Source organism: Adiantum capillus-veneris, chromosome 15 (genome assembly GCF_014529385.1).
Source record: "Adiantum capillus-veneris isolate H3 chromosome 15, ASM1452938v2, whole genome shotgun sequence".
Classification (NCBI taxonomy): Eukaryota; Viridiplantae; Streptophyta; class Polypodiopsida; order Polypodiales; family Pteridaceae; genus Adiantum; species Adiantum capillus-veneris.
In genome coordinates, this window is record NC_140945.1 from 2,692,111 (window position 1) to 2,717,580 (window position 25,470).

General features: G+C 45.1%; 1 protein-coding gene across 1 annotated transcript in view; it reads left to right on the forward strand.

Moving 5' to 3' along the window:
* The first annotated feature begins 3,157 nt into the window (after positions 1 to 3,157).
* LOC147440173 (golgi-to-ER traffic-like protein) overlaps positions 3,158 to 25,470 on the forward strand; it is a 163,597-nt gene continuing 141,284 nt past the window's right edge. Inside the window, exon 1 of the mRNA XM_086529938.1 lies at positions 3,158 to 3,448. Within this exon, the coding sequence (XP_086386064.1) occupies positions 3,413 to 3,448 (36 nt within the window). The 5' untranslated portion in view covers positions 3,158 to 3,412. The remainder of the gene's footprint in view (positions 3,449 to 25,470) is intronic.

Consider the following 25,470-nt stretch of genomic DNA (forward strand, 5'->3'; position numbering starts at 1 on the left):
AATTTCTTCAGCTTGGACGACCTCTTCCATGCGGCATAGGATTTCCTATGGCCTCTTCTTTTTGATGGTTCAAAAGTTGCACCATCACTTTCTTCAGAAGATGAAGAATTTGAAGAAGGTGGAGAAGAGGGTGACCTCTTTCTCGCCTTTTTCTTGTCTTGATCTTTGTCGTCTTCACCATAGCTTTCATAAGAGGAAGAGGATGAAGAAGATGGAGAAGAGGGTGTCCTCTTTCTCGCCTTTTTCTTCTCTTGCTTTTTATCATCCCTCTTTGAATTATGGCGTGGAGAAGAGTGTGATGGTCTTCTCCGCTTTGGTGGTGATGGAGAGCGTTTAGCCCGCCGTCTTCGTGGAGCCATCTCCGCCGAGGTGGCGGGAGACTCGCTTTTTTTTCGTTCCTTCGGTGGAGGCTCTTGAGTTCTCCTTTGGGAAGGAGATGCATCATCAAGAAGTAAGTTCTTGAGCCCTTCATATGGATTCTCTTCTTCTTCCCGAATCGGAGAGAGACCTCTTTTGGTAGTCTCACAAGGAGGCTTCCTAGGTGTTCTCTCGTCATGGTGATGAGCTTGGAGAATCCCGTGAGCACGGAGCTGCCGTTGCACTTCACTTTGGAGAGATGGATTGCCCATGGCTTGTTGAAGCCTAGAAACAAGATAATTAACAAGCATTGAAGCATCATTAGTAGCTTGCTCATGAGCAAAATCAAAGTTATCAACATTAATTTCACTCTCTTTAATATTGTCAGCCATTCTAACAACTTTTAGGTGTAAACTTTTTAGGTGTACTTTGGCACTTCAAGCCCTAGTTGCTACTCCTCTTTACCCCTTTAGAAAAAGCACTCAAGCTACTGTACCCGCGGCTCGAATACCATTAATTGCAAGGAATAGAAGAGAGGGTCTTTCGACACCAAAACAGCACCGGCTCCTGTCAAGCTTCTAATAGCTCAATAGTGGTTAAGCCGTAGGCAAGCCCCGTAGGACTCCATTATTAAGACCATAGCTCTCGACGGTGATGCCCCGTTAACTGCACAAAGGCAGGCGCACTGAAAGGCTGAAAAATCCCTATTCTACTTACTCACAGGCAATTAATAATACCAACCATTTGTAGCTAGCTTGAGGACCTCCCTTCTTGAGCAAGAAAAGAGAAACCTTGAGCTCTGATACCAATGTAACATTTAATGGCCTAAAATCTTATTTGTAGCGGAAATTAGCATGAACATAGTGGGCATTTCATTAGAATAGATTCTTAATGAGAGTGAATGCCAAGCAAAAATCAGCCCCCTCTCTCTCTTGGGCGAGCCCTAGCTGCTAAGTTAGTCTGGCTTTTGCCTCATTGGACCTCCCCAGGTCAAGCCAATAGGGATTAAGCAGCATAAGTGATAGCCTTCTGACATGTGTCCCCCTTTCCCCTTTTGTGAGAGCTTTAGATAATTAAATAATTAAACTAAACTCTCATTAGACCCCTTTGCCTCCTGGCCAATAGGAATCAGGCAAGCCATGGGGCTCCTGAATGCTCATTGGACCCCTTGGGAGACTGCCCAATAGTCTTCTAGGACACTTAATTCTTATTGGTTTCTTTTATTAAATGTTTTTAAATTAATTAAACTAGATTTACTCTAGCTTAATTCTCATTGGTCCACTTCAAGGGTCTTCCAATAGGAATTGGACATAGCTTGTGGGCATCTGGCCTAGGGAGCTGACATGTGTCCCTCATTCCCTTTGTGTAAAGGGAGCCTGTGTGTGTGTGTGTGGCTTTCTCTCTCATCCCCTAGCTTTGGGGCTCGCCCCCTCCCATGTAGGGATTTAGAAAGACTTTTTGGGCACACACTAAGCATCCAATTTTCCCTAAGGTTGACCTTTGGACACAACCTTTGAATTTTGGAACCTTAGCATTTTGGAAGTCTTAATGGGCTGAACCTTAGGGTCTTTTTAGCCCGTTGTTTCACATGGCTCTTTTGCAGATGGCCCCCCCTTTGGATCCCTATTTTCCCTCCTTTGGATCCCTACTGTGGCCGGTCTGCTAACTTAACCAATATTCTAGCTTTTTCTCCCTTGGCACTTCCCCACATTAAATGATCAGTTTAATATGAGAAAATCATTTAGGAGAATTAGATATTGATTATTATGACAGAATATATTTGACCATTCTTCATATAAGAGTCCCAGGGGACTTCCAATCCGTGAAGGCCAATCCTTCACAAGTAGGCTAACCCATCCCAAAGAAGGTCTATTAGCTTCTGTACTCTTTCGCCACCTTACATTTAAGTTTTGTGTGATACTTAAAAATGTTCTTTAGTACTAACAAATATCACTCAAAGCATCACTTGGCATTCATGCCCATGTTAACAACTAGCAAAACACTTTCCAAAGGTTTGTGCGATGCAACAAGAAGCAAAATGTGGTAAAAAAACTATGCGGTTCTACCAACTGGGAGCTTCACCATTTTATTCATTAGTTTGCTAGATTCTTGCAAGGTTCCTACCTTCCACCTTAAGGTTCCTACCCTTTTAAAAAAGGGACCCAGGATTTGAACTCAGAGCAGCTTGTAAAACTACTTCCATGATGTCCTCGTAGCCAATCGAGCATACACGTGACGTTGCAAGACGTAACAATCGAATACCTTACAAAAAGCGCCAACCTCTCGTCACTATCACCCGATCCTACCTGACGCCTTCATGGACTTCGCATTTGCCTTGCTGCCGCTGCAGTGCCATGTCGCTTGGCGTAGTTTGCCTAGCTCACCTTGCCTCTCTCGTCAGGCGCCTGCATGTGCCTGTGAGCTCATCCTACAACACCCCTTCTCTTTCGTTTTGTTTTCCAGAGGAGATTTTTGCCGATTCTTTGCATTGTTTGATTTAATATGAATGGGTACCCCCTACTCCTAAGATTTGATATAGGCCATAGAATCTTTAATGAACCTCGACCATGGGATCTTCGGTCGAGAATTGCTGGTGGGAATCTTGAGAGCAACAAACGGTAGAAATAAAAGGTCGGCAATGGTGCCCCCCACGTTGATCTTTCTACTTGTGGTAACCTAATTGCCCCATAGGTTCATACTTGGCACCACACACCCGTGTGCATTTTGTGATTCATAAATTGAACTACCTAGGCAGCGTTTAGGAAAGTCTTTTTTCTTGATCGGGCCACCTTGTACAAATCCAAACCGGAAATACAAGTAGAAAATTCCAAATTTGCTGGATTTTTCAGCTAATTTCCAGTATAGTTCATCGGTTCTTTCCCCTTTATCATCATTTGCAACCCGCTAATCTTACCGGCTCAAGGCTAAGCTGAGGCACCGAACTCTGTACCTAGGACAAAATCTCAATTTTTGCTTTTAAAGTGTTACTTGGTCACTTTGGTAAAAGAAATATTAATCATACGCTAAATTGAAAATCCGAGACGTAGCTAGCGACATGGTGGGAGTAGCAGGTCGAGATGGCAATCGCAAGGTAACATTCAGCGCGCCGCTCTTTTCAATGTGTTGTCTTTCTGGATAAATGCAACACCAAGGTTTATGCAAATCTAAGTTTGTTGTTTAACTCTCTGTGATCAGCCTCAAGATATATTTTCAAATTGTCAGGCATGCTTCTAATCTCTGTGGCTGAGGCTGCTCACCACCATCATATGTGAGCATGTACTCTATCATTGTGAAGAGGGACATGGGAGACGAGTTGTGTATGATGTCAAGAGCCCTTTCAAATGCGTGGGGTAGTCTCAAAGAATTCTTTCTGCACATTGTTAATGTTAAGAACCTTCAAAAAAGATTTGATCAATACAAATGGGTGATTACAGCTCTTCACGCTGAAGACAAATTTCAGAGTAGCTTGCCAGAGGAATCCAAGCTCTATACGATTTATTACTCTCATTGAGATGAAATAATAACCCTCTTAGTTGTGATCTTTCACTCACGGTTTCTGATGTTAGGATCTCAGGTAAATTGGTAATCCATAGGTAGCCGGGGTAGTCTGCCACACGACTTTTCTTTCAAGAGCTATTGGAAGCCTTCATGACTTTGTTGACCTGCTGCTCTACCGCATTGTCAAACTCATCTTGCGAGTACTGTTTTCGCTTATCTACACTCGGCCTTGATTTCTGTTTCATTGCCGACTTGAGTGGTGTGTGTGGCCGCCTGCCATCCTGAATGGATCTCGTCAAGTGGGTGATTCTTCAAAAAATTTTGTATACTACGGATCCTTGGCGCATTTGAGGATCTGGCTGGCACAGATGTCAGCGTCAAGTTGACGTTGGGATTCCATCCGATCAAGATCACTAGGTGGAAGAGGGCCATATTCGATTCCTTGGAAAGACACCGTCTCCCGCTAGAACTTCTATTGATCTCCTCACTCGTGCGCGAGTAGGTGGATTAGTTTCCTTCCTGCCAGATTCACCGCCGGAATCCATGCGTGTCATGGAAAAGGGCTCGGGTTCTTCGTAAAAGAAGAATTATATGAGCTCTGATACCAATGTAATGGACTTGGACACCCCAGGCCTAAGATCTAGAGCAACACATATGAGAAAACTGCAAACAATCGATCTGTACTTAAAAAGAGGGAGAGAGAGAAGAGAAGAGAAGAAAATGACACGGAACAACGGAGTTTTGTCCAAGGGTCCTCTCTCTGGTGATGCTCCCAATCTAAACTGCCAAGAGTGAGGCCCTGGGCACACTTATAAAGGACTGTGGCATGTTCAAAAAGACTTACGATGAAATCAGTTCTAAAAGCTATAGGACCAAAAGATGGCACTCCAATAATAATAGCGCAAATCGTGGAATTTCGTACGGCCTGTAACATCAACAACATAAATCGCGAAACATTCGTACAATACAATGTGTCACGTCAGCACTTCCACGCAATTTTTAGAGTCGTGCTTGATTTTGTTGGGTTTTAGGCCCTTCGGCAAGGTTCGATAAGTTGGGAGGATTAGGTTTTTAGGCCTAACCCAATTTGGGCCACTTGGCCGGAACCTATAATTTGGAACAACTTTGCTTCTTTTAAGGCCATGCCGTATCATCATTTTGTGACGAGAGATGTTTGTTCCGGATCGTTGAATACTTCTTCTCGATGCTCTCTGTCACCCATCCGATGTGACGCATCAAAAGTATCTGTTCTTGATGGCCTAAAAATATTCCTGTTCACAGTACTCTCGTCATTCACACACTAGAAATTTTTGTACTCGGATGTCTCGTGTCACAGGACGGGCACCGCGTGCCAATGGAAAAGAACATACTGAACAACTTTAAGCACTTCAAATAACAACTTAACTGAAACAAATGCGCGACACGAGACGGGGAGTGGCGAAGTTCAAGAGAGCACTAGCCCCAAACGTTGGTGCCCTTTTCAATATTTCTTTATATTGCTTGAACTCAATACAACGCAAGTACTCCATCCTCTGCACCTCTACGCGGGAGCGTGCTAGAGAATGAGCCCTTGGCTCATACGCCCTTGGCCTATGAAAAGCAATTACATGAAAAACATCAAACTCTAAAAGCATCTGGCCCAAAAGTGGCCGTTGAAAATCAGCCAGCACAAATTACGAAAATCTGTACAGGTGTCACGTCAGCATAGTCGGCGTAAAACGCAGAATTCCGTATTGTCTGCCACGTAAGCTGTCACAAATGTGATGACATGGCCTGCCCACTAGAGACACACACATGCTGAAAACGTTGACATGGCCGGCTGCCGATAGAAGTGACACGTGGCACTGCCGTACGGTATTCCGTGATTTCCGACAGCAGGGGAAAAAGCAAAGCGGCAGTTTTTGCTGCTTTCCTACGCAAAGAGAGAGAGAGAGAGAGAGAGAGAGAGAGAGAGAGAGAGAGAGAGAGAGAGAGAGAGAGAGAGAGAGAGAGAGAGAGAGAGCTAAAAAGCTTTTGCTTTATTTGCTTTAAGCAAATTGGAAAGAGAGAGAGAAGCCTTTTTGCTTTATTTTTCTATTGGCTCAAGAGAGAGCTTGTGAGAGAAAAAAGTGCTTTATCTTTAGGCTTTTGATTTTTCAGCTTTTGGGCTCTGCTTTTGGCATCCCAATTAACCTTTAAATAAGCGGGCTGGCCTCTCACAACTCAGAGCATCTAGACGCAGAGTCTGAGTGTGAGCGCCTGCCCATACTCTTGTACTTTGAACACAGATTAATACAAAAAGATATACCGAAAGGGGCGCTAGTCTTTGGGGCCAATATCTCTAGGCATGAAACTTCGCCGGGCCAGTGTCAAATAAATTGTGAACTGTTTTTGAAGTGGTTATTTGGTGCTGACGTGGTAGATTCTTGACTTGGAGTGTCCAAGTCTGTTATAGTGGTATCAGAGCACGGCCGATTTCTCTTCTACGGGAAATCCGATCCCAAATTTTTTTCCGCGACACTTATGGCTTTAGGCAAAGATCAGTCGACTCCCTCTGCGTCCGGATTCCGGAGATGCCGAAAGGGATCACAACGAAGATTCAGGAAAGGAGTATGGCCCGCCTCGGCCTACTCAGGCGGAGCGTCGAGAGATGGAGCGTCAACGATTGATCAGTGACGCAACAAAGATGATGCTTAATTTTGCCAAGGACTCGAAAATGGCAAAATATATGAGCAAGACCTCTTTGGAGAAGGTGCACGCGCAGTGCCAGAAAACCACAACACCGCCCCCAAAACCCACTCTCTAGAAACCTCCTGCTCCCAAGAAGTATACAGAGAAGGAATTAGAAGAGGTGGTTGATGCGCAAATTGCACAGCTTTTTGACGCGCAGAACAAAGCTAAAAAGCACGGCAAAAAGCAGAAGAAAGGCACTGACTTCCCGGGTTATTTGGGTCGTCAGTCTACCTTTGAAAAAGCAAGAAAGCAGAAGAAGCGTGTTCGATTTGAAGGAGTATCCAGTTCTTCTTCTTCTTCTTCTTCTTCTGACAGTTCTTCTAGCTCATCTGACTCGAGCGAAGAAGACCGAAAAGGAAAAAAGCGATGCAAGAAGCAACGCTTCGAAAAGGGCAAGAAAAAGACAAAGAAGTCTAAATCTCGCCTCGTGAGTGACAGTTCTACATGACTCGTCTACAGACAGTTCAGACTCTGATGATAGCAACTTTTATGCAAAGAAGAATAATTTTTATAAAGCCAACCAGTATGACTTTCTGGAAGACAAAAGCAAGAAAGTCCGAGAGTTTAAGGAAGGTGGACAGTCAATTAAATTTGACACGTTTTCTGGTTATAGAGATGCTCCGAAGGCTTTGTCTTTTGTACAACAGTTTGACATCGCTTTCACGGGAGGGCGTTACATAGAGCACTCTAAGATTCTGAGAGTTGCCTCTTACTTTAAGGGGAATGCTCGAACTTGGTGGTCCACGCTTCTATTAAGCAAGACTGCGCCAGTTAAATGGCTGAAATTTAAGAGGCTTTTTATTTCTTCTTGGCTGACTCGAGAGTATGAACGTGATATACGAACTGCTTGGAACCATCTTCGGATGACCAAGAAAGATTTAGTGGACGCTTATTCTGGAGCTCTTTTCTACCCGCCTCTTCATTTAAGAAGATCTCGTTCAAGGAACAGATTGAGCGGTTTACCTTGGGTCTACCTACAGAGATCCAAGATCATTGCTTGGAACAAAAGTTAGCTTCTATTCAAGAGTTGATGAGTCATGCGAAACGGGGTTTTGCCATTCACTCTGGCAGTCTGACCTACCCCACCGATGAGATCATGACACAAAGAGCCGAACAGAGTTTGACAAATGAAAGTAGAAAGAGGAAGAGCAACCCAGAAAAGAAAGATGCACGACCCAAGCTTACTCCTCAGGAGAGAGCTCGCTTCACCATGGAAGGGAAGTGCTTTGGATGTGGGGAAACTGGACATATCTCCGCAAAGTGCCCTAAGGCACAGAAAGAACAGAACGACAAGGACGACGAGAGGCCTGAGAGTTCGAGAGCAGCTGAGGAACGTGGAAGAAAAGGCAAGATGAAAACAGGACTGGTTCAAGATTGCGTGGGTACCGATCCCAACACGTCGGACGAGAGTACAAAACTTTACCGAGCTTGGGGCAAAGTGAAAGATCAAGAAGCCCTGATCTTCTTTGATGAAAGAGCCAAGGCCAACTTCATTTCACCGGAATTGGCGGCACGGCTCGAGATCACTCCTGATCGGATGGGACCACTTGCAGAGGCTGTTCTAGCGGCACCCGGCAGGGATGTAGCCATTACACCTGGCAAACTTCGGTTGCATTGTCATGGGTATTTAGGGCATGAGGACTTTTACATAATGCCTTTGGAAGGTTGTGATGTCCTCTTGGGAATTCCCTGGTACCACAAGAACAACGCCGTGGTCGACTATCGGGTGAGGAAAGCGACATTGACCACAAAGAAGGGCAGAACCATTGTACTCAAATAAAACTTAAGGGCGAGTTTGTCCCTATTGTATCGGCTTCGGCCATTTCTAAATTAATGAAATCCAGTCTGTTTGTTTACTCGATATTTTTGAAAGAGCTGAGTGATGAGGATAGGACAAATGTGTCTGAACTTGATAAACATTGCCAAGATTTTCTCCTCTTTCATGCCGATTGCTTCTCAGAGGGCCTGCCAGGTGAGTTACCACCTGGTCGTCCTGAAGATCATACCATTGATCTGATACCTGGAAGCACACCACCGAACCGGCCACCTTACCGTGTGAGCCGACAACAGAACGAAGAGATTATGAACCAAGTGAAAGACCTCTTGGAAAAGGTTCTTGTCCAGCCTAGTACTTCACCGTATTGCTCTCTAATGTTGTTGGTTTTGAAGAAAGACGGATCTTGGAGAATGTGCATCGATTATACACCATCAAGAACAGATTTCCGATTCCTAGGATCGATGATATACTCGACAGATTACAGGGATCCTCGTGCTTTAGCAGAATTGATTTGAAGAGTGGATATTAGTAGATCCGAATCGCGTCGGGAGATGTCTACAAGACAGCCTTTCGGATGACTTTTGGGTTATTTGAATTTTTGGTGATGCCCTTTGGCCTAACCAATGCTCCTGCGACATTTAACCGGATGATGGACATGATTTTTCGAGAGTACAGGCCATTTGTTGGCACTTTCTTTGACGATATCATTGTTTTCTCCAAGAATAAGGCAGATGTCACCAGCGTGTGACTACTATCTATCCTTTTTGTTGATTTCTTTCTTATTATCTATTTACTTTCACTTTTTGGAAACACCCCTCGGGAAATCTAACTGCCCTGCATTGCATAGCTAGTGTGGAACTGTCCAGAGGGAGTCCAGGCCTAAGGGCAAGAGAGCACTAAGGTTGGACAAGGACTATGGTTAGCCAAAGTGGGGTCATTGACTAGCCAAAGTGGAATCCTTTGCTACAGAGGCTACATTTTAGTTCTGGATGTGGCCGCAGTGTACAAAGAGGGTCGGATGACCTAGAAAGATACAATGGCAGCATCTCCTAAAATTTAGGGAACTGCTATTTTGGGACCTGAAAATGTGTTGACGTCATTACCTCCGGAATGACAAGGGGAACATTTTCTTACTCTGCCGTGAAGTCAACTGGGCAACCGGTTGGGATATTTTTAGACGGCAACCCCGAAACGAGAAAATGCTTATAAATGTGCCAAGTGGCACCTTCTGGTGCACTTGCCTCATGCAACAAGAAGTGGCGCTGAATTTGAAGGAGAGAGAGCCTCATTTTCAGATTTTGTCACAGGTTAAGAGCTATGGAGTGCTTGCTTTCCCTCTTATGCACAGTGCGGTGCCAGGAGTGATGCCCTGCACGCTACGCACTGCCCTCTCTCCCCTTTGGCAGTATGTTATGCCCCTCTAGTGGGCTCTTCATTTGACCAATGTACGGTTGTGTGGGTTCATGCGCGATTGCCGAGGCAAGAGCCTCTTGCACAGGTACTGGATTAGCTAGCGGCTAATCCCCCCGCAGGTACATGTGAATTCGGAGAGGTTTCACGCCAGAAATCTCGTCCGATTCAAAGGGCAAGTAGCCCTACAGGTGCAGGAGCTCGAGGACTTGCTAAGGATGTGACCGGCACGCGAAATGGAGCCCGAGACAGTAAATTACAGCCTGCTGTGTATTTTTGCAGGTTTAGGGTTTTGGCCCTAAACGGACCCTAATACCCCCAGGAGGTTCGGGGACGCAAGGGGACCGCTGTACAGGTGATCTGGCGCAATTTCAGGGCTGAAAACAGAGAATTCAGCGTGCTGCAGATTCTCGCCAGGTTTTGCAAAGTGCCCGTATGCGTCGGGAAAGTCGGCCAATGCGTGGGAATACTGACTGTGAAGGGTTCTAGTACAGTTATGCTGCCGAAATCGGGTTGGAACAGTGGAAATTCAGCCGAGTTTGTGCGGGGCAGCTTGTAGGGAACCACAGCGTTTATTCCCTCTTTTGAACAATAAAGAAATACCGAAAGGGGCGCCTAAGTTAGGGGCCAATCTGGTGTCCGTCTACTCATACAGGTGCAATCTAGCAGCCTGTATCCCTCTCCCCTTTGTTGTGTCTTGAAAGTACATGTAAAATAGACGACTAATAATGGGTGAAAGCTAAATCAAGGTTTGAAGTAAAGTCTACCGCCCTTTTTGGATTGAACAGGCCGGTTTCATGGTTCCATCGACGGGATTAAATCACTTTTTCCCATAGAAGTGAGCCTTGGTCAGTTTTGGGCTTGAAGACACAGGGGATCATAGACCAGACACAGGAAATTGCAATTATGGCTGACAGACCAGATGATGTGACTGAAGAGGTTTCCTCTTCACAGGGTCAACAGACACATGAAGTGGGTGAGTCCTCAAGACCACCACAGACAGATGACGATATATTCAGGACCCAGTTAGCTACTGCTATGGCTATGTTCACACAAGTAATGCAGAATCCGAGGTTTTTAGCCTTTCTGCAACCTCCTGTTCCGTCTCAGCAAGTTGGGTCACTGGATCATATTCAAAAGCCTGTTAAGGCTCGAGCACAGGTGATTCATACCGCACAGTCAATGGAAACACCTGTACACTTGACGGAGAACATGCAGTCTCCACAACCTATGCCTAAGGTGCAAGAACAGGTGGCTGAGATGCCAGTCTTTCAAGCTGTACCAGTTCAGCCCGCCACCTTTCAGCAGCCTATAGCTGGTTCTAATGGGCAGGGAAGCAACCTACAGGCTATGCAACATGTCTTTCCACCACCTTCAGTACACCCTGGCTATTTTGGAGGTGGATCCGTATTCCAGAGCATGGCTGGTCATGCACCTGGAAATCAATTTTACATGCCAGGAACAGTGTTCGGGGGTGCTCAAACGATGATGCCTAACCCCATGTATGGTGTCACGGGTATGCTACCAGGGTTTCAGAGCACTCAGGGCCAATTTGGGATGCCACAGGCAAATTTTGGTATGGCTGGAATTACAAATCAGCAGCCAAATATGGCATTTTCAGGTCAAGTTAATAGCGGCCAAGGAACACAGATGAACTCTAATAGTGTTCCCATGTTTCAGTCACTTCCATATGACAATTTAACGCCGCTGGAGAGGCCAACTCCGTACAAAGAAGGTGGCAAAGGTGTGACATTCACGACCTTTACAGGGTTTGATGACAGGAAGAAGGCTCTTTCATTCCTCCAGCAGTTTGACAAGGCCTATGCAGGGGGAAACTTTACAGAGGCTTCAAAGGTCTGCAAGGCAGCCACTTTCTTGACAGGGAATGCGAGACAATGGTGGACAACTTTATTGCTTCAAGGGCAAGCTCCGTCCACATGGATTTACTTCAAGCAGATTTTTGCAGCAGCATGGTTATCTGATGACTTTGAAGCAGATGTCATGACAGAATGGCACCAGCTAAATGCTGTCACTTGCAAAAATCTGGATTATTACAATCGGAAGTTTTGGAAAGCTCTACTTCCAGTAACTTCCTATAGGTTTGTGCCATTGACAGAACAGATTGAAAAATACTGTTGTGGCCTACCCAAAGGATTGAGAAAATACTGCACGAAGACAAAAGTCACTACTTTGACGCAGCTCATCGAGGTAGCAAACACTGGCAATGGTTTGCTCAAGGGAGAAGATTGTGAATTTAACACTGGCGTCAAGGCAGGATCAGGCAAGAAAAATTCAGCCAAGAAGCACGTTCCCAATGAGGCTCCTAAAGGGACTCAGGAGTCAGCAAACGCAGGGAAAGATAAAGCTACGGCTGAATCAGAAAAGGGACCAGCGAAGAAATGGAAAAAACGTTTTCCTCGCAAGTCAGAAGAGCAAAAGAAGGTCCTGAGGATAGAAAACAAATGCTTTATATGTGAGCAGCTGGCCACATTGCTTACAACTGTCCTACAAAGAAAAGGCCAGCTGATTCTGATGACAAGGAAGACAGGAAAGGAAAGAAGCCCATGGTTGGTCTAGTGCCAGATATGGTGGGCGACAAGCCAAATTCAGATGCAAGTGAGCTTTGCAGAGCATGGGGAAAGGTTAGGGATCAAACAGTGCTCATCTTCTTTGATCTAGGTGCCAAAGCCAACTTCATTTCCCCAGAATTGGCTTCAAAGTTGGGAATCAGACCTTAAGAGATGGGGTATACAACAGAGGCAGGTTTGGCATGTCCTGGCCATACAGAGGCTGTGACACCCATCATTGGAAAGTTGCGTCTACATATCTAGTCCTATGTAGATGCTGAAGAATTTTACATCATGCCACTGGACGGATGTGATGTGTTGTTAGGTATTCCTTGGTTGTTTCGTGTACAGGGAATCATGGATGCCTACAACAAAAAGATCACTGTACAGAGCAGGGGAAAGACTCACATTTTGGATGTAAAGCTTAAAGGGGAGTCTATTCCTACTGTATCAGCTTCTGCTATTACTTCTGTAATGAAAAAGCATCTTTCTGCGTACTTGGTTTTTGCACGTGAAGTGTCAGATTGTGATGAATCAAATTTATCTGTGCTAGATAAAGAAAGGTCAATGTTTTTACAACAGTACAGTGACTGTTTTTCCGATTCATTACCGTCTCAATTACCGCCAGAGAGACCCGAGGACCATGCGATAGATTTGGTGCCAGGCAGTAGCCCACCAAATAAGCCTCCGTACAGGGTTAGTGCGGCTCAGCAGAAAGAGATAATGGGCCAAGTACAGGAGTTGTTAGAAAAGGGGCTGATTCAGCCCAGTTCATCTCCATTCTGTTCTCCAGTGTTGTTGGTGCAGAAAAAGGATGGCTCATGGCGTATGTGCATCGACTACCGTGCACTGAACAAGAATACCATCAAGAATAGGTTCCCTATACCTAGAATTGATGATATTATGGACAAATTAGAAGGAGCAGCTATGTTTAGCAGGATAGATCTAAAGAGTGGGTACCATCAGATCCGCATTAGATCAGAGGATGTGCACAAGACTGCTTTTAGAACGACGTTTGGCCTTTACGAATTTTTAGTGATGCCCTTTGGTCTCACAAATGCTCCTGCTACGTTCAATAGGATGATGGACAGAATGTTCCGTCCACACCAGCAGTTTGTTGGTACATTCTTTGATGACATGATAGTCTACTCAAAGAATGAAGAGGAGCATAGGCATCACTTGGCCATTGTGTTCAAAGAGCTACGCAGTCATAGGTTGCTCATCAATGCAAAGAAAAGTGAGTTTTTTCTGGAAGAGATTCACTTTCTGGGACACATTGTGTCAAAGGATGGTGTCAGAATGGATCCTGCAAAAGTTGAAGCGATCAAGTCATGGCCAAATTTGAAGACGGTGCATGATGTCCGAAGCTTTTTGGGACTATGCTCCTATTACAGAAGGTTTATCCGAAATTTCACTGAGATTGCTTCACCTTTACATGCTCTTCAAAAGAAGGCAGTCACCTTTACATGGACACAAAAAGAGATTTCAGCTTTTAATCTCTTAAAGGAAAAGATGACTTCGGATCCAGTCATTGTGTTGCCAGATCTTAGGAAGTCATTTGTGGTCCAGTGCGATGCCTGCGGTGGTAGCATTGGTGCAGTGCTAATGCAAGATGGCAGGGTAGTAGCCTATGAGAGCAGAATTTTGCAAGGGCCAGAGATGACCATGCAGGCCTATGAGAAAGAGTTACTGGCTGTGATTCATCCGCTCTTAAGTTGGAAACACTACCTGCTAGGTGCAGATTTCGTTGTCCAAACGGATCATCAGACTTTGCGATACTTCTTGACACAGACAAAGTTATCTGAGAAGCATATGCGATGGGCAAATATCTTGTCTATGTTCCATTTTCAGATTGTGCATGTGGAAGGCAAGAAGAATGTTGTGGCTGATGCCTTGTCAAGGAAGCCACAAATTTCAGCTGTGTCAATTCCTTATCATCATGAACTTGATGATATGAGAGAACAGTATGAAAATGATGAAGATTTTGCAAGGTTCATGATGATGCATGGCAGATTGTGTGTCACAAAGCCATTGCGACGCAAAGTTATGGAAGAGAGTCATGTCCCACTGTATGCAGGGCATCGTGGTATTGATGCTACAGTTAAAGCGGTTGAGACATTCTTCTATTGGCCTACATTGAGAAGGGATGTGGATGCCTTTGTGCGAGAATGCCTAATATGCCAAAAGGTCAAGTTTGACAGGCAAAAGGCACCAGGGTTATTGCAACCACTACCTATTCCAGATAAACCATGGGAAAGTATTGCTATGGATTTTATCTTTGATCTTCCGAGAACGCAGACAGGAAACGATGGTATTTGGACCATTATTTGCAGATTTAGCAAACAGGCTCATTTTATTCCTGTCAGGAAGAAGATAAAGCCAGATCAGATGGCACGCTTGTTTATGAGCAATATTTTCAAGTATCATGGCATGCCACAGTCGATTGTTAGCGACCGTGATCCACGCATGACAAGTTTGTTCTAGAGAGGTTTGTTTGAGAATATGGGCACCATGCTCAAATTCTCTTCGTCATTTCATCCTCAAACAGATGGGCAGTCAGAAGAGGCAAATTCTACTGTCCTAGATCTGCTGAAGTGCTATGTGTCAGAGCATAAAGGAAAGTGGGAGCAGTATTTGCCATTGGTGGAGTATGCATACAATAATACAGTGCATTCATCAACTGGCAAGGCACCTTTTGAGATAGTTGAAGGTGGCAAGAAAGTTCCTCCCATACTGCATACAAAGGACAAGATATTTGAAGCAGATAAGTATGTTCAGGACATGGATGAAATGTACAAGAAGGTCAAAGTGGCCTTAGAAAGGACTTAGGCAAAGCAAAAGAAAGCAGCTGATCGTCACCGTCGTGAAGTGGTATATTCACTTGGTGATTGGGTGCTTTTACGCTTTGAAAAGGCAAGGTTAAAGCAGATGAAGGGCAAGGAAAGATTGTTTCCAAAGCTCAGCATGCGTTACTATGGGCCTTTTCAAGTGTGCGACATAATCAGTGATGTTGCATATAGGCTGAAATTGCCTGACAGTTGGAAGATTCACAATGGGTTTCATGTGAGTCTTCTCAGACCCTATGTGGGTGATGTGCCAGAAGATATGCCAGCTGAAGATCAGCCGGAAGTCGAGGAACTTGACGAGATCTTGGTCCCTGAACAGATTTTGGCACACAAAGAAAGGAAAGTGAAAGGCAAGGTTGCTAGGCGTTACTTGGTAAAGTTCAGAAACTATCCACCAATGGATGCTAAGTGGATGGAAGAAGGTGAACTTGCAGAGTCACCAACTGTGTTATCACTTTACCTGGAAGCCTTCGATTTGCAACCTACCTTGACCCCTTGAGTTTCAAAGCTACATGGATTGTCAGTGTGACAATGGCTTCTGAAACAAATGATGTACATGGTATTTAAAGTGAGCTCAAATCAAATACGTGTTACATGAATGTTAGAGCTGTACAGATTGTCAGTTTGTCAAGGATACAGTGATTGCTTCTATTGAAGAGTACATGTGTAACTGCATTCTTAAACTGTCGGTTTGGGTATGCTCGAAAGTGTTACGGGATCCAACGTGTACTATAAGACAGTGGCAAAATGTGCAGCTACCATTTTGTCATTGGAAAGTTAGTGACTCAAAGCAATGGCACAGTGCGAAGCTACCACTATGTCATTGGGACAGGGTTCACACGCAGGCAATACATGAGTCGACGAGGTGTTGAATACACCAGGGTTGACAATGAGCATGTATGTGTCGTATATGTGTCGACAGGTGTTGAATACATCAGTGTTGACAGTAAGCATGTACGACATAGATGCAAACGAGGACGTTTGAGATTTCAAGAGGGGGGTATGTCACCAGCGTGTGACTACTATCTATCCTTTTTGTTGATTTCTTTCTTATTATCTATTTACTTTCACTTTTTGGAAACACCCCTCGGGAAATCTAACTGCCCTGCATTGCATAGCTAGTGTGGAACTGTCCAGAGGGAGTCCAGGCCTAAGGGCAAGAGAGCACTAAGGTTGGACAAGGACTATGGTTAGCCAAAGTGGGGTCATTGACTAGCCAAGGTGGAATCCTTTGCTACAGAGGCTACATTTTAGTTCTGGATGTGGCCGCAGTGTACAAAGAGGGTCGGATGACCTAGAAAGATACAATGGCAGCATCTCCTAAAATTTAGGGAACTGCTATTTTGGGACCTGAAAATGTGTTGACGTCATTACCTCCGGAATGACAAGGGGAACATTTTCTTACTCTGCCGTGAAGTCAACTGGGCAACCGGTTGGGATATTTTTAGACGGCAACCCCGAAACGGGAAAATGCTTATGAATGTGCCAAGTGGCACCTTCTGGTGCACTTGCCTCATGCAACAAGAAGTGGCGCTGAATTTGAAGGAGAGAGAGCCTCATTTTCAGATTTTGTCACAGGTTAAGAGCTATGGAGTGCTTGCTTTCCCTCTTATGCACAGTGCGGTGCCAGGAGTGATGCCCTGCACGCTACGCACTGCCCTCTCTCTCCCCTTTGGCAGTATGTTATGCCCCTCTAGTGGGCTCTTCATTTGACCAATGTACAGTTGTGTGGGTTCATGCGCGATTGCCGAGGCAAGAGCCTCTTGCACAGGTACTGGATTAGCTAGCGGCTAATCCCCCCGCAGGTACAGGTGAATTCGGAGAGGTTTCACGCCAGAAATCTCGTCCGATTCAAAGGGCAAGTAGCCCTACAGGTGCAGGAGCTCGAGGACTTGCTAAGGATGCGACCGGCACGCGAAATGGAGCCCGAGACAGTAAATTACAGCCTGCTGTGTATTTTTGCAGGTTTAGGGTTTTGGCCCTAAACGGACCCTAATACCCCCAGGAGGTTCGGGGACGCAAGGGGACCGCTGTACAGGTGATCTGGCGCAATTTCAGGGCTGAAAACAGAGAATTCAGTGTGCTGCAGATTCTCGTCAGGTTTTGCAAAGTGCCCGTATGCGTCGAGAAAGTCGGCCAATGCGTGGGAATACTGACTGTGAAGGGTTCTAGTACAGTTATGCTGCCGAAATCGGGCTGGAACAGTGAAAATTCAGCCGAGTTTGTGCGGGGCAGCTTGTAGGGAACCACAGCGTTTATTCCCTCTTTTGAACAATAAAGAAATACCGAAAGGGGCGCCTAAGTTAGGGGCCAATCTGGTGTCCGTCTACTCATACAGGTGCAATCTAGCAGCCTGTATCCCTCTCCCCTTTGTTGTGTCTTGAAAGTACAGGTAAAATAGACGACTAATTATGGGTGAAAGCTAAATCAAGGTTTGAAGTAAAGTCTACCGCCCTTTTTGGATTGAACAGGCCGGTTTCAGCAGAACATAGAGATCATCTGCTTCAGGTCTTTCAGGCATTACGAGATCACAAGTTAGTGATTAATGCCAAGAAAAGTGAATTTTTCCTACCAGAGATACACTTTTTGGGACACATTGTGTCAGAGAGCAGAAGTGCAAATGGATCCGGCCAAGATAGAGACTATCCGTGATTGGCCCGATTTGAAGAATGTCCATGAAGTTAGAAGCTTCTTGGGATTGTGTTCGTACTACAGGCGATTCATTCGAAAGTTTGTAGAGGTTGCTTCCCCTTTGCATATCTTGACACAGAAAGGAGTCCCTTTGTCGTGGGGACCCACAGAGGTGATTGCCTTTCAGACTTTGAAAGAGAAATTGACTACGGGACCAGTTTTGACTTTGTCGGACTTGCAAAAGTCATTTGAAGTTTATTGTGATGCTTGTGGTCGTAGTCTGGGTGCGGTCGGAATTGACAGTACAGATTTATGAGAAAGAGCTTTTGGCGGTTATCCATGCTCTTACTCAGTGGCGGCACTACCTACTCGGAGCCGATTTTAGTGTCTTTACAGACCATCAGAGTTTACGCTACTTCTTGTCACAAAAGTAACTATCGGAAAAGCAAATGCGGTGGGCGAATATCTTGTCACAGTTTCACTTCCAGATTGTCCATGTTTAGGGACAGAAGAATTTGGTGGCAGATGCTTTGTCTCGGAAGCCGTTGGTTATGGCTATTTCCGCGATACATCATAGGAGCTTCGAGAATATGGTCGACCAATATGCCACAGATCCGGATTTTGAAGACGTTTTCACACGGATACGGGATGGGGAGACAGTAGCAGGATATTCCATTCGGGATGGCTACTTGATGAGGAAAACCATGTTGTGCGTTACACAGCCGTTGAGGGAAAAGGTTATGACTGAATGCCACTGTCCGCCTTTTACGGGTCACTGTGGCATTGCTACCACCATGAAAGGGGTAGAGAGATACTTCTTTTGGCCGAGACTCAAGAAGGATGTGGACGAGTTTGTGCGTAGGTGCTTGGTATGCCAGAAGGTCAAGTTTGACAGGCATAAAGCACAGGGATTGTTACAGCCTTTGCCCATACCCACCCGCCCCTGGGAAAGTATTGCAATGGATTTCATTTTTGATCTCCCGAGAACACAGAGTGGTCACGATGGTATATGGACTGTTATTGACAGATTTAGCAAACAGGCTCATTTCATTCCAGTGAAGAAAACAGTCAAGCTGGATCACTTAGCGAGATTGTTTGTGGCCCAGATTTTCAGATTACATGGTATGCCTAAGACGATTGTCTCCGACAGGGACCCCAGATTTACGAGTTTGTTTTGGAAGGCAATTTGGGAGAACATTGGCACGCGGTTGCAGTTCTCGTCATCTTTCCACCGCAGACTGACGGGCAATCTGAGATTGCCAATTCAGTGGTTTTAGATTTATTGAAGTCTTATATCTCAAATCAAAAGACTCAATGGGAAAAGTATCTACCTTTGGTGGAATTTGCCTACAACAACACGATACACTCTTCCATGGGGAAGGCGCCATTTGAGATTGTTGAAGGTGCTGCAAAGGTTCCACCCTTCCTAAGCACGAAAGATAAGATTTTTGAAGCTGGTGAGTATACGCGTGACTTAGACATGGCTTTTGCCAAGGTCCACGAGGCTTTGTAGAAATCTCAAGAAAGACAGAAAAAGGCAGCGGATCGCCATCGTCGCAATTTGAAATTGAAGGAAAATGATTGGGTGCTCTTACGTTTTGAGAAGGCACGCCTGAGAAAGAAAAAGGGAAAGGAGAGGCTTTTTCCAAAGCTTAATATGCGATACTATGGACCTTTTCAGATCTCCGAAAAGATCAATGATGTCTCCTTCCGACTGAAACTGCCTGACACTTGGAGGATTCACAATGCATTTCATGTGAGTTTCTTGAAACCTTTTAAAGGTGATGTGCGTGACGATGGGGAGCCTGACGAGCAACCCGAAGTGGAAGAAAACGAGGAGATTCTTGTTCCTGAACAAATTTTGGCACATAAGGACACAAAGAATAAGGGTAAAGTAAGAAGGCAGTTCTTGGTTAAAGTCGAGAACTATCCTGCATTGGATGCGAAGTGGATGGAGGAGGAGGACCTAGGAGATACTCCTCAGATTGTGAAACTTTACCTTGAAGCTTTTGGTTTAGCATAGTCTACTCCAAATGGAACCCAGAATTCAGCTTGGCTGCAGATCTGGTGCAATGGGATGCACAAGAATGGAGTTACTCCGCTCCTTTGTCAATAGATGCCTCGAATTTTCAGAATACTAGAGTCACTGATGTCTTTTTGAGCTTCAGGGATACTGAGAACTGGCACTATTCTGCTGTATGACTTTATGAAATGAAATTCCGGAATATGAAATTGATTTGTTCTTGACTTGTTTTTAAGTGCAGGAATTGATAGACGAAATGACTGCAGCATTTTGGTCTAAATGATCTCGAATTGACATGGTTGCAATAGGGGTTAGTCAATTGGACATCTATGAGGTCTCGATTGGATCTAGATGCAATTGCTAGCTACATTGCCGATAAATCATGGTCTAAGATCGGATTGAATGTTGAATGTCATGTGATGTCCTGTGATGTCTGTGATACGACCGTCGATTGGTACATGTGCTAGATGTGTATTCCTAGTACGTAGGTACTAACAGTCAATGTCTGCTAAGACGGTTTATGGCCTCTGTCTGTTTTGCAGGTGTAATCGAGGACGATTACAATGCTTTCAAGAGGGGGGTATGTCACAAATGTGATAACGTGGCCTGCCCACTAGACACACACACACACACACACACACACACACACACACACACACACACACACACACACACACACACACACACTGAAAACGCTGACATGGCTGGCTTCCGGCAGAAGTGACACGTGGCACTGCTGTACGGTATTCCGTGATTTCCGGCGGGATTTGCGGCAACAGGGGAAAAAGCAAAGCGGCAGCTTTTGCTGCTTTCCTACGAGAGAGAGAGAGAGAGAGAGAGAGAGAGAGAGAGAGAGAGAGAGAGAGAGAGAGAGAGAGAGAGAGCTAAAAAGCTTTTGCTTTATTTGCTTTAAGAAAACTGGAAAGAGAGAGAAGCCTTTTTGCTTTATTTTTCTATTGGCTCAAGAGAGAGCTTGTGAGAGAAAAAAGTGCTTTATCTTTAGGCTTTTGATTTTTCAGCTTTTGGGCTCTGCTTTTGGCATCCCAATGAACCTTTAAATAAGCGGGCTGGCCTCTCACAACTCAGAGCATCTGGACGCAGAGTCTGAGTTTGAGCGCCTGCCCGCACTCTTGTACTTTGAATAGAGATTAATACAAAAAGAAATAGCGAAAGGGGTGCCGGTCTTTGGGGCCAATATCTCTAGGCACGGAACTCCGCCGGGCCAGTGTCAAATAAATTGTGAACTGTGAGCTGTTTTTGAAGTGGTTATTTGGTGTTGTCGCGGTAGATTCTTGACTTGGAGTGTTCAAGTCTGTTACATCAGCAATCCAGCGCGATTCGCGGGTTGTCCGTATAGCTGCTGCCACGTCATATAGCTCTCCACGCAAGTCTTTTGGGTGCTTTATTTTAATGCCTTTAGTCACTTGGGCTCCATCGGACGGGTCCCCATAAGTTGGTGGGAACTCTTCTTTAAAAATAGGCCTCTCGGCAAGACTTTGCAAGTTGGTAAAACTTCTTGTGCCGCTTTTACTTCTTCGGCTGCTTCTTCTTAGAGTTTAGGCCCCTCGGCCGGGATTTGCAGGTTGGCTCCGTTCTTCAGTGGCTTGACACGTAATTTCCGAGGGTCATTCCGAGGGACATTCTGAGGGACAATCAATTTCTCTCATTCCAAATTGGAGCTCTTGATATCCTGGGTCGTTGGCTTTTCAGAAAATCTCATCCAAATAGTAGTATATTCTCATTCCAGATCGGAGCTCTTGATATTCTAGCGTAGCAAAATTAGCCATCACACTCAGACCGGGTTGATCTCCAACAGGTGTTTTGATGGACTAAAATTACATACCCAGGCAATCTCACCCAATTAGGAATATATTCAGTGGTTGGCACATCACAATGCAACACAAATGCTCACATATGCATGTTACAAAACACAATGAATAGCGTCGCTGAGCACTTCCCCGAAACAAACGGTCTGCGGTATGAAGCTACTTAACAACTACCCCGTCACTCCCCTTGCAAATAACCTAAAAACGTCTAGGCCATGAGCTCAGAGGATTGATACAACCAAACGCTCCCCAGACTGCAGCCTGCACTGCTCGGGAGGTTTCAAGTATACTGTCACAAAGTGATGACGTGGCGGACAGCAAAAACCCTAATTTCTGGCTGAAACCCTAAAATTCCTGCAAACCCTAAAATCTGCCAGAAACCCTAATTTGCAGCAAACCCTAATTTCAGGCTGAAACCCTAATTCAGCAAACCCTAATTCTGCCGAGGGTACCACGTGGCAGCAGCAGTACGGATTTCCGTAATTTGCGCTGGCAGCTTTTCTGCTTTTTCTACGCAAATAGCAAGAGAAAGAGAGAGAAAAAGTCTTTGCTTTTGGCTTTCAGAGCTTTTGATTTTGAAGCTTTTGGGGCTCTGCTTTTGGGCATCCCTTGTAACCTTTAAATTAGTGGTGAGGGCCTCACTTCTCAGAGCATCTGGATGCAGAGTCTGAGAGTGAAACCCTAGCCACTCTCTTGTACTTTGATCTGATTAATATAACAAGGAATACCGAAAGGGGCGCCAGTTTTTGGGGCCAATATCTCTAGGCATGGAACTCCGCTGGGCCGGTGCAAATCTATTATGATCCGTGAATTGTTTTGAAGTGGTTATTTGGTGCTGTCGCGGTTGATTCTTGACTTGGAGTGTCCAAGTCTGTTACAGTGGTATCAGAGCACGGCCGATTTCTCTTCTACGGGAAATCCGATCCCCGATTTTTTTTTTCCGCGGCACCTATGGCTTCAGGCAATGATTAGTCGACTCCCTCTGCATCTGGAGATGCGGGCAGGGATCACAACGAAGATTCCGGCACGGAGTATGGCCCACCTAGGCCTACTCCAGCGGAGCAGCGAGATATGGAGCATCGAAAATTGATTGATGATGCAACAAAGATGATGCTCAATTTTGCCAAGGACCCGAAGATGGCAAAATATATGAACCAGACCTCTTTGGAAGAGGTACAGACGGAGTGGCAGAGAACCACAACACCACTCCCGAAACCCGCTCTCAAGAAACCTTCTGCCTCCAAGAAATATACGGAGAAGGAACTGGAGAACGTGGTTGATGCACGGATTGCTCAGCTTTTCGATGTGCGAAAGAAAGACAAAAAGCACGGCAAAAAGCAAAAGAAAGGCACTGACTTCTCGGGATATTTGGGTTGTCGGTCGACATTCGACAAGGCAAGGAAACTGAAAAAGCGTGTCAAGTTTGAAGGCTTACCCAGTTCTTCTTCTTCTTCTTCTAACAGTTCTTCTAGCTCTTCAGACTCGAGCGAAGAAGACAGAAAAAGCAAAAAGCGAAGCAAGAAACAACGCTTCGGAAAGGGCAAGAAAAAGGCAAAGAAGTCTAAGTCTCGCCCAGTGAGTGATACTTCTATAGAGGACTCGTCTACGGACGGTTCAGACTTTGTCAATGGAAACTTTTATGCGAACAAGAAGAATTTTTACAAAGCCAACCAGTATGACTTTCTCGAAGATAAAAGCAAGAAAGTCCAAGAGTTTAAGGAAGATGGCCAAGCACTTAAGTTTGATACTTTTTCGGGATACTCCGATGCTTCGAAGGCTTTGTCTTTTATACAGCAGTTTGACATCGCTTTCGCGGGAGGATGCTATGCAGAGCACTCCAAGATTTGGAGAGCTGCCTCTTATTTCAAGGGGAATGCTCGCACTTGGTGGTCCACGCTTCTATTAAGCAAGACTGTGCCAGTTACATGGCTGAAATTCAAGAGGGTTTTTATTTCTTCTTGGTTGACTCAAGAGTTTGAGTGAGATATACGAGCTTCTTGGAACCATCTCCGGATGACCAAGAGCGATACAGTGAATTCTTACTGTGAAAGATTCTGGAGCTCTTTTCTACCCGCCTCTTCATTCAAGAAGATCTCGCTCAGAGAACAGATTGAGCGGTTTACCTTGGGTCTACCTACAGAGATCCAAGATCACTGCTTGGAACAGAAGTCAGCTTCTATTTAGGAGTTGATGAGTCATGCGAAGCGGGGCTTTGCCATTCACTCTGGCAGTCTGACCTACCCCACAGATGAGGCCATGACACAACGAGCCGAACAGACTTCTTGGAATGAAAGTAGAAAGAAAAAGAGCAACCCAGAGAAAAAGGATGCACGACCCAAGCTTACTTCTGAGGAGAGAGCTCGCTTCATCAGAGAGGGGAAGTGCTTTGGATGCGGGGAACAGGGACATATCTCTGCGAAGTGCCCTAAAAAGGCACAGAATGAACATAATGATAAAGACGACGACAGCCAGAGAGTTCGAGAGCAGCTGAGGAACGTGGCAAAAAAGACAGATAAAAAGCAGAACTGATACCACATGGCGTGGGACCTGCTTCGAATCTAATGAATGAAAGTACAAACTTTGCCGCTTTTGGGGCAAAGTGAAGGATCAGAAAGCTCTTTTGAAGGAGCCAAGGCCAACTTCTTTTCACGTGGAATTGGCGGCTCGATTTGGAATTACGCCCAATAGACTGACGCCACAGGCGGAGGTAGTTCGACTGGCACCCGGATGGGATGTTGCCATTACACCGAGCATTGGCGAACTTTGTTTGCAATGACAGGGGTGTTCAGGGCACGCGAGTGACGTTCTACTCAGGATCCCTTGGTACCACAAGAACTACGCCATGGTTGACTACCGGGCCGAGAAAGCGACTTTGATAAATGAAGGGCTTAGAGATTGTACTTGATGAACTTTAGTTTCTTACTCATTCTTTTGGGAGAGAACTGAACGATGGATAAAGGTTGAATATGTTTTGACCTGATCAAAAGAATGCCAAGATTTTTCTCCACACTCATGCCGATTGCTTTTTAGAGGGCCTGAAGATCATACCATTGATATGATACTTGGAAGCACACCACCGAACCGGCCACCTTACCGTGTGAGCCGATACAGAATGAAAAGATTATGAACCCAGTGAAAGGCCTCTTGGAAAAGGGTCTTGTCCAGCATAGTACTTCACCGTATTACTCTCCACTGTTGTTGGATTTGAAGAAAGATGGATCTTGGAGAATGTGCATCGATTGCGCTCTCAACAAAATCATCATCAAGAACAGATTTCCGATTCCTAGGATCGATGATATACTCGACAGGTTACAGGGATCCTCGTGCTTTAGCAGGATTGACTTGAAGAGTGGATATCATCAGATCCGAATCGTGTCGGGAGACGTCTACAAGATAGCCTTTCGGACGACCCTTGGGTTATTTGAGTTTTTGGTGATGCCTTTTGGCTTAACCAATGCTCCTGCGACATTTAACCGGATGATGGACAGGATTTTTCGAGAGTACAGGCTATTTGTTGGCACTTTCTTTGATGATATCATTGTTTTCTCCAAGAATGAGGCAGAACACAGAGATCCACAGAGGTGATTGCCTTTCAGACATTGAAGAGAAATTGACTATAGGACCAGATTTGACTTTGCCGGACTTGTAGAAGTCATTTGAAGTATTTTGTGATGCTTATGGTCGTAGTCTGGGTGCGGTCTTGATGTAAGAAGGCCATGTCATTGCTTACGAGAGCCGATTGTTCTCTAGGCCGGAGATGACAGCACATATTTATGAGAAAGAGCTTTTGGTGGTTATTCATGCTCTTACTCAGTGGCGGCAT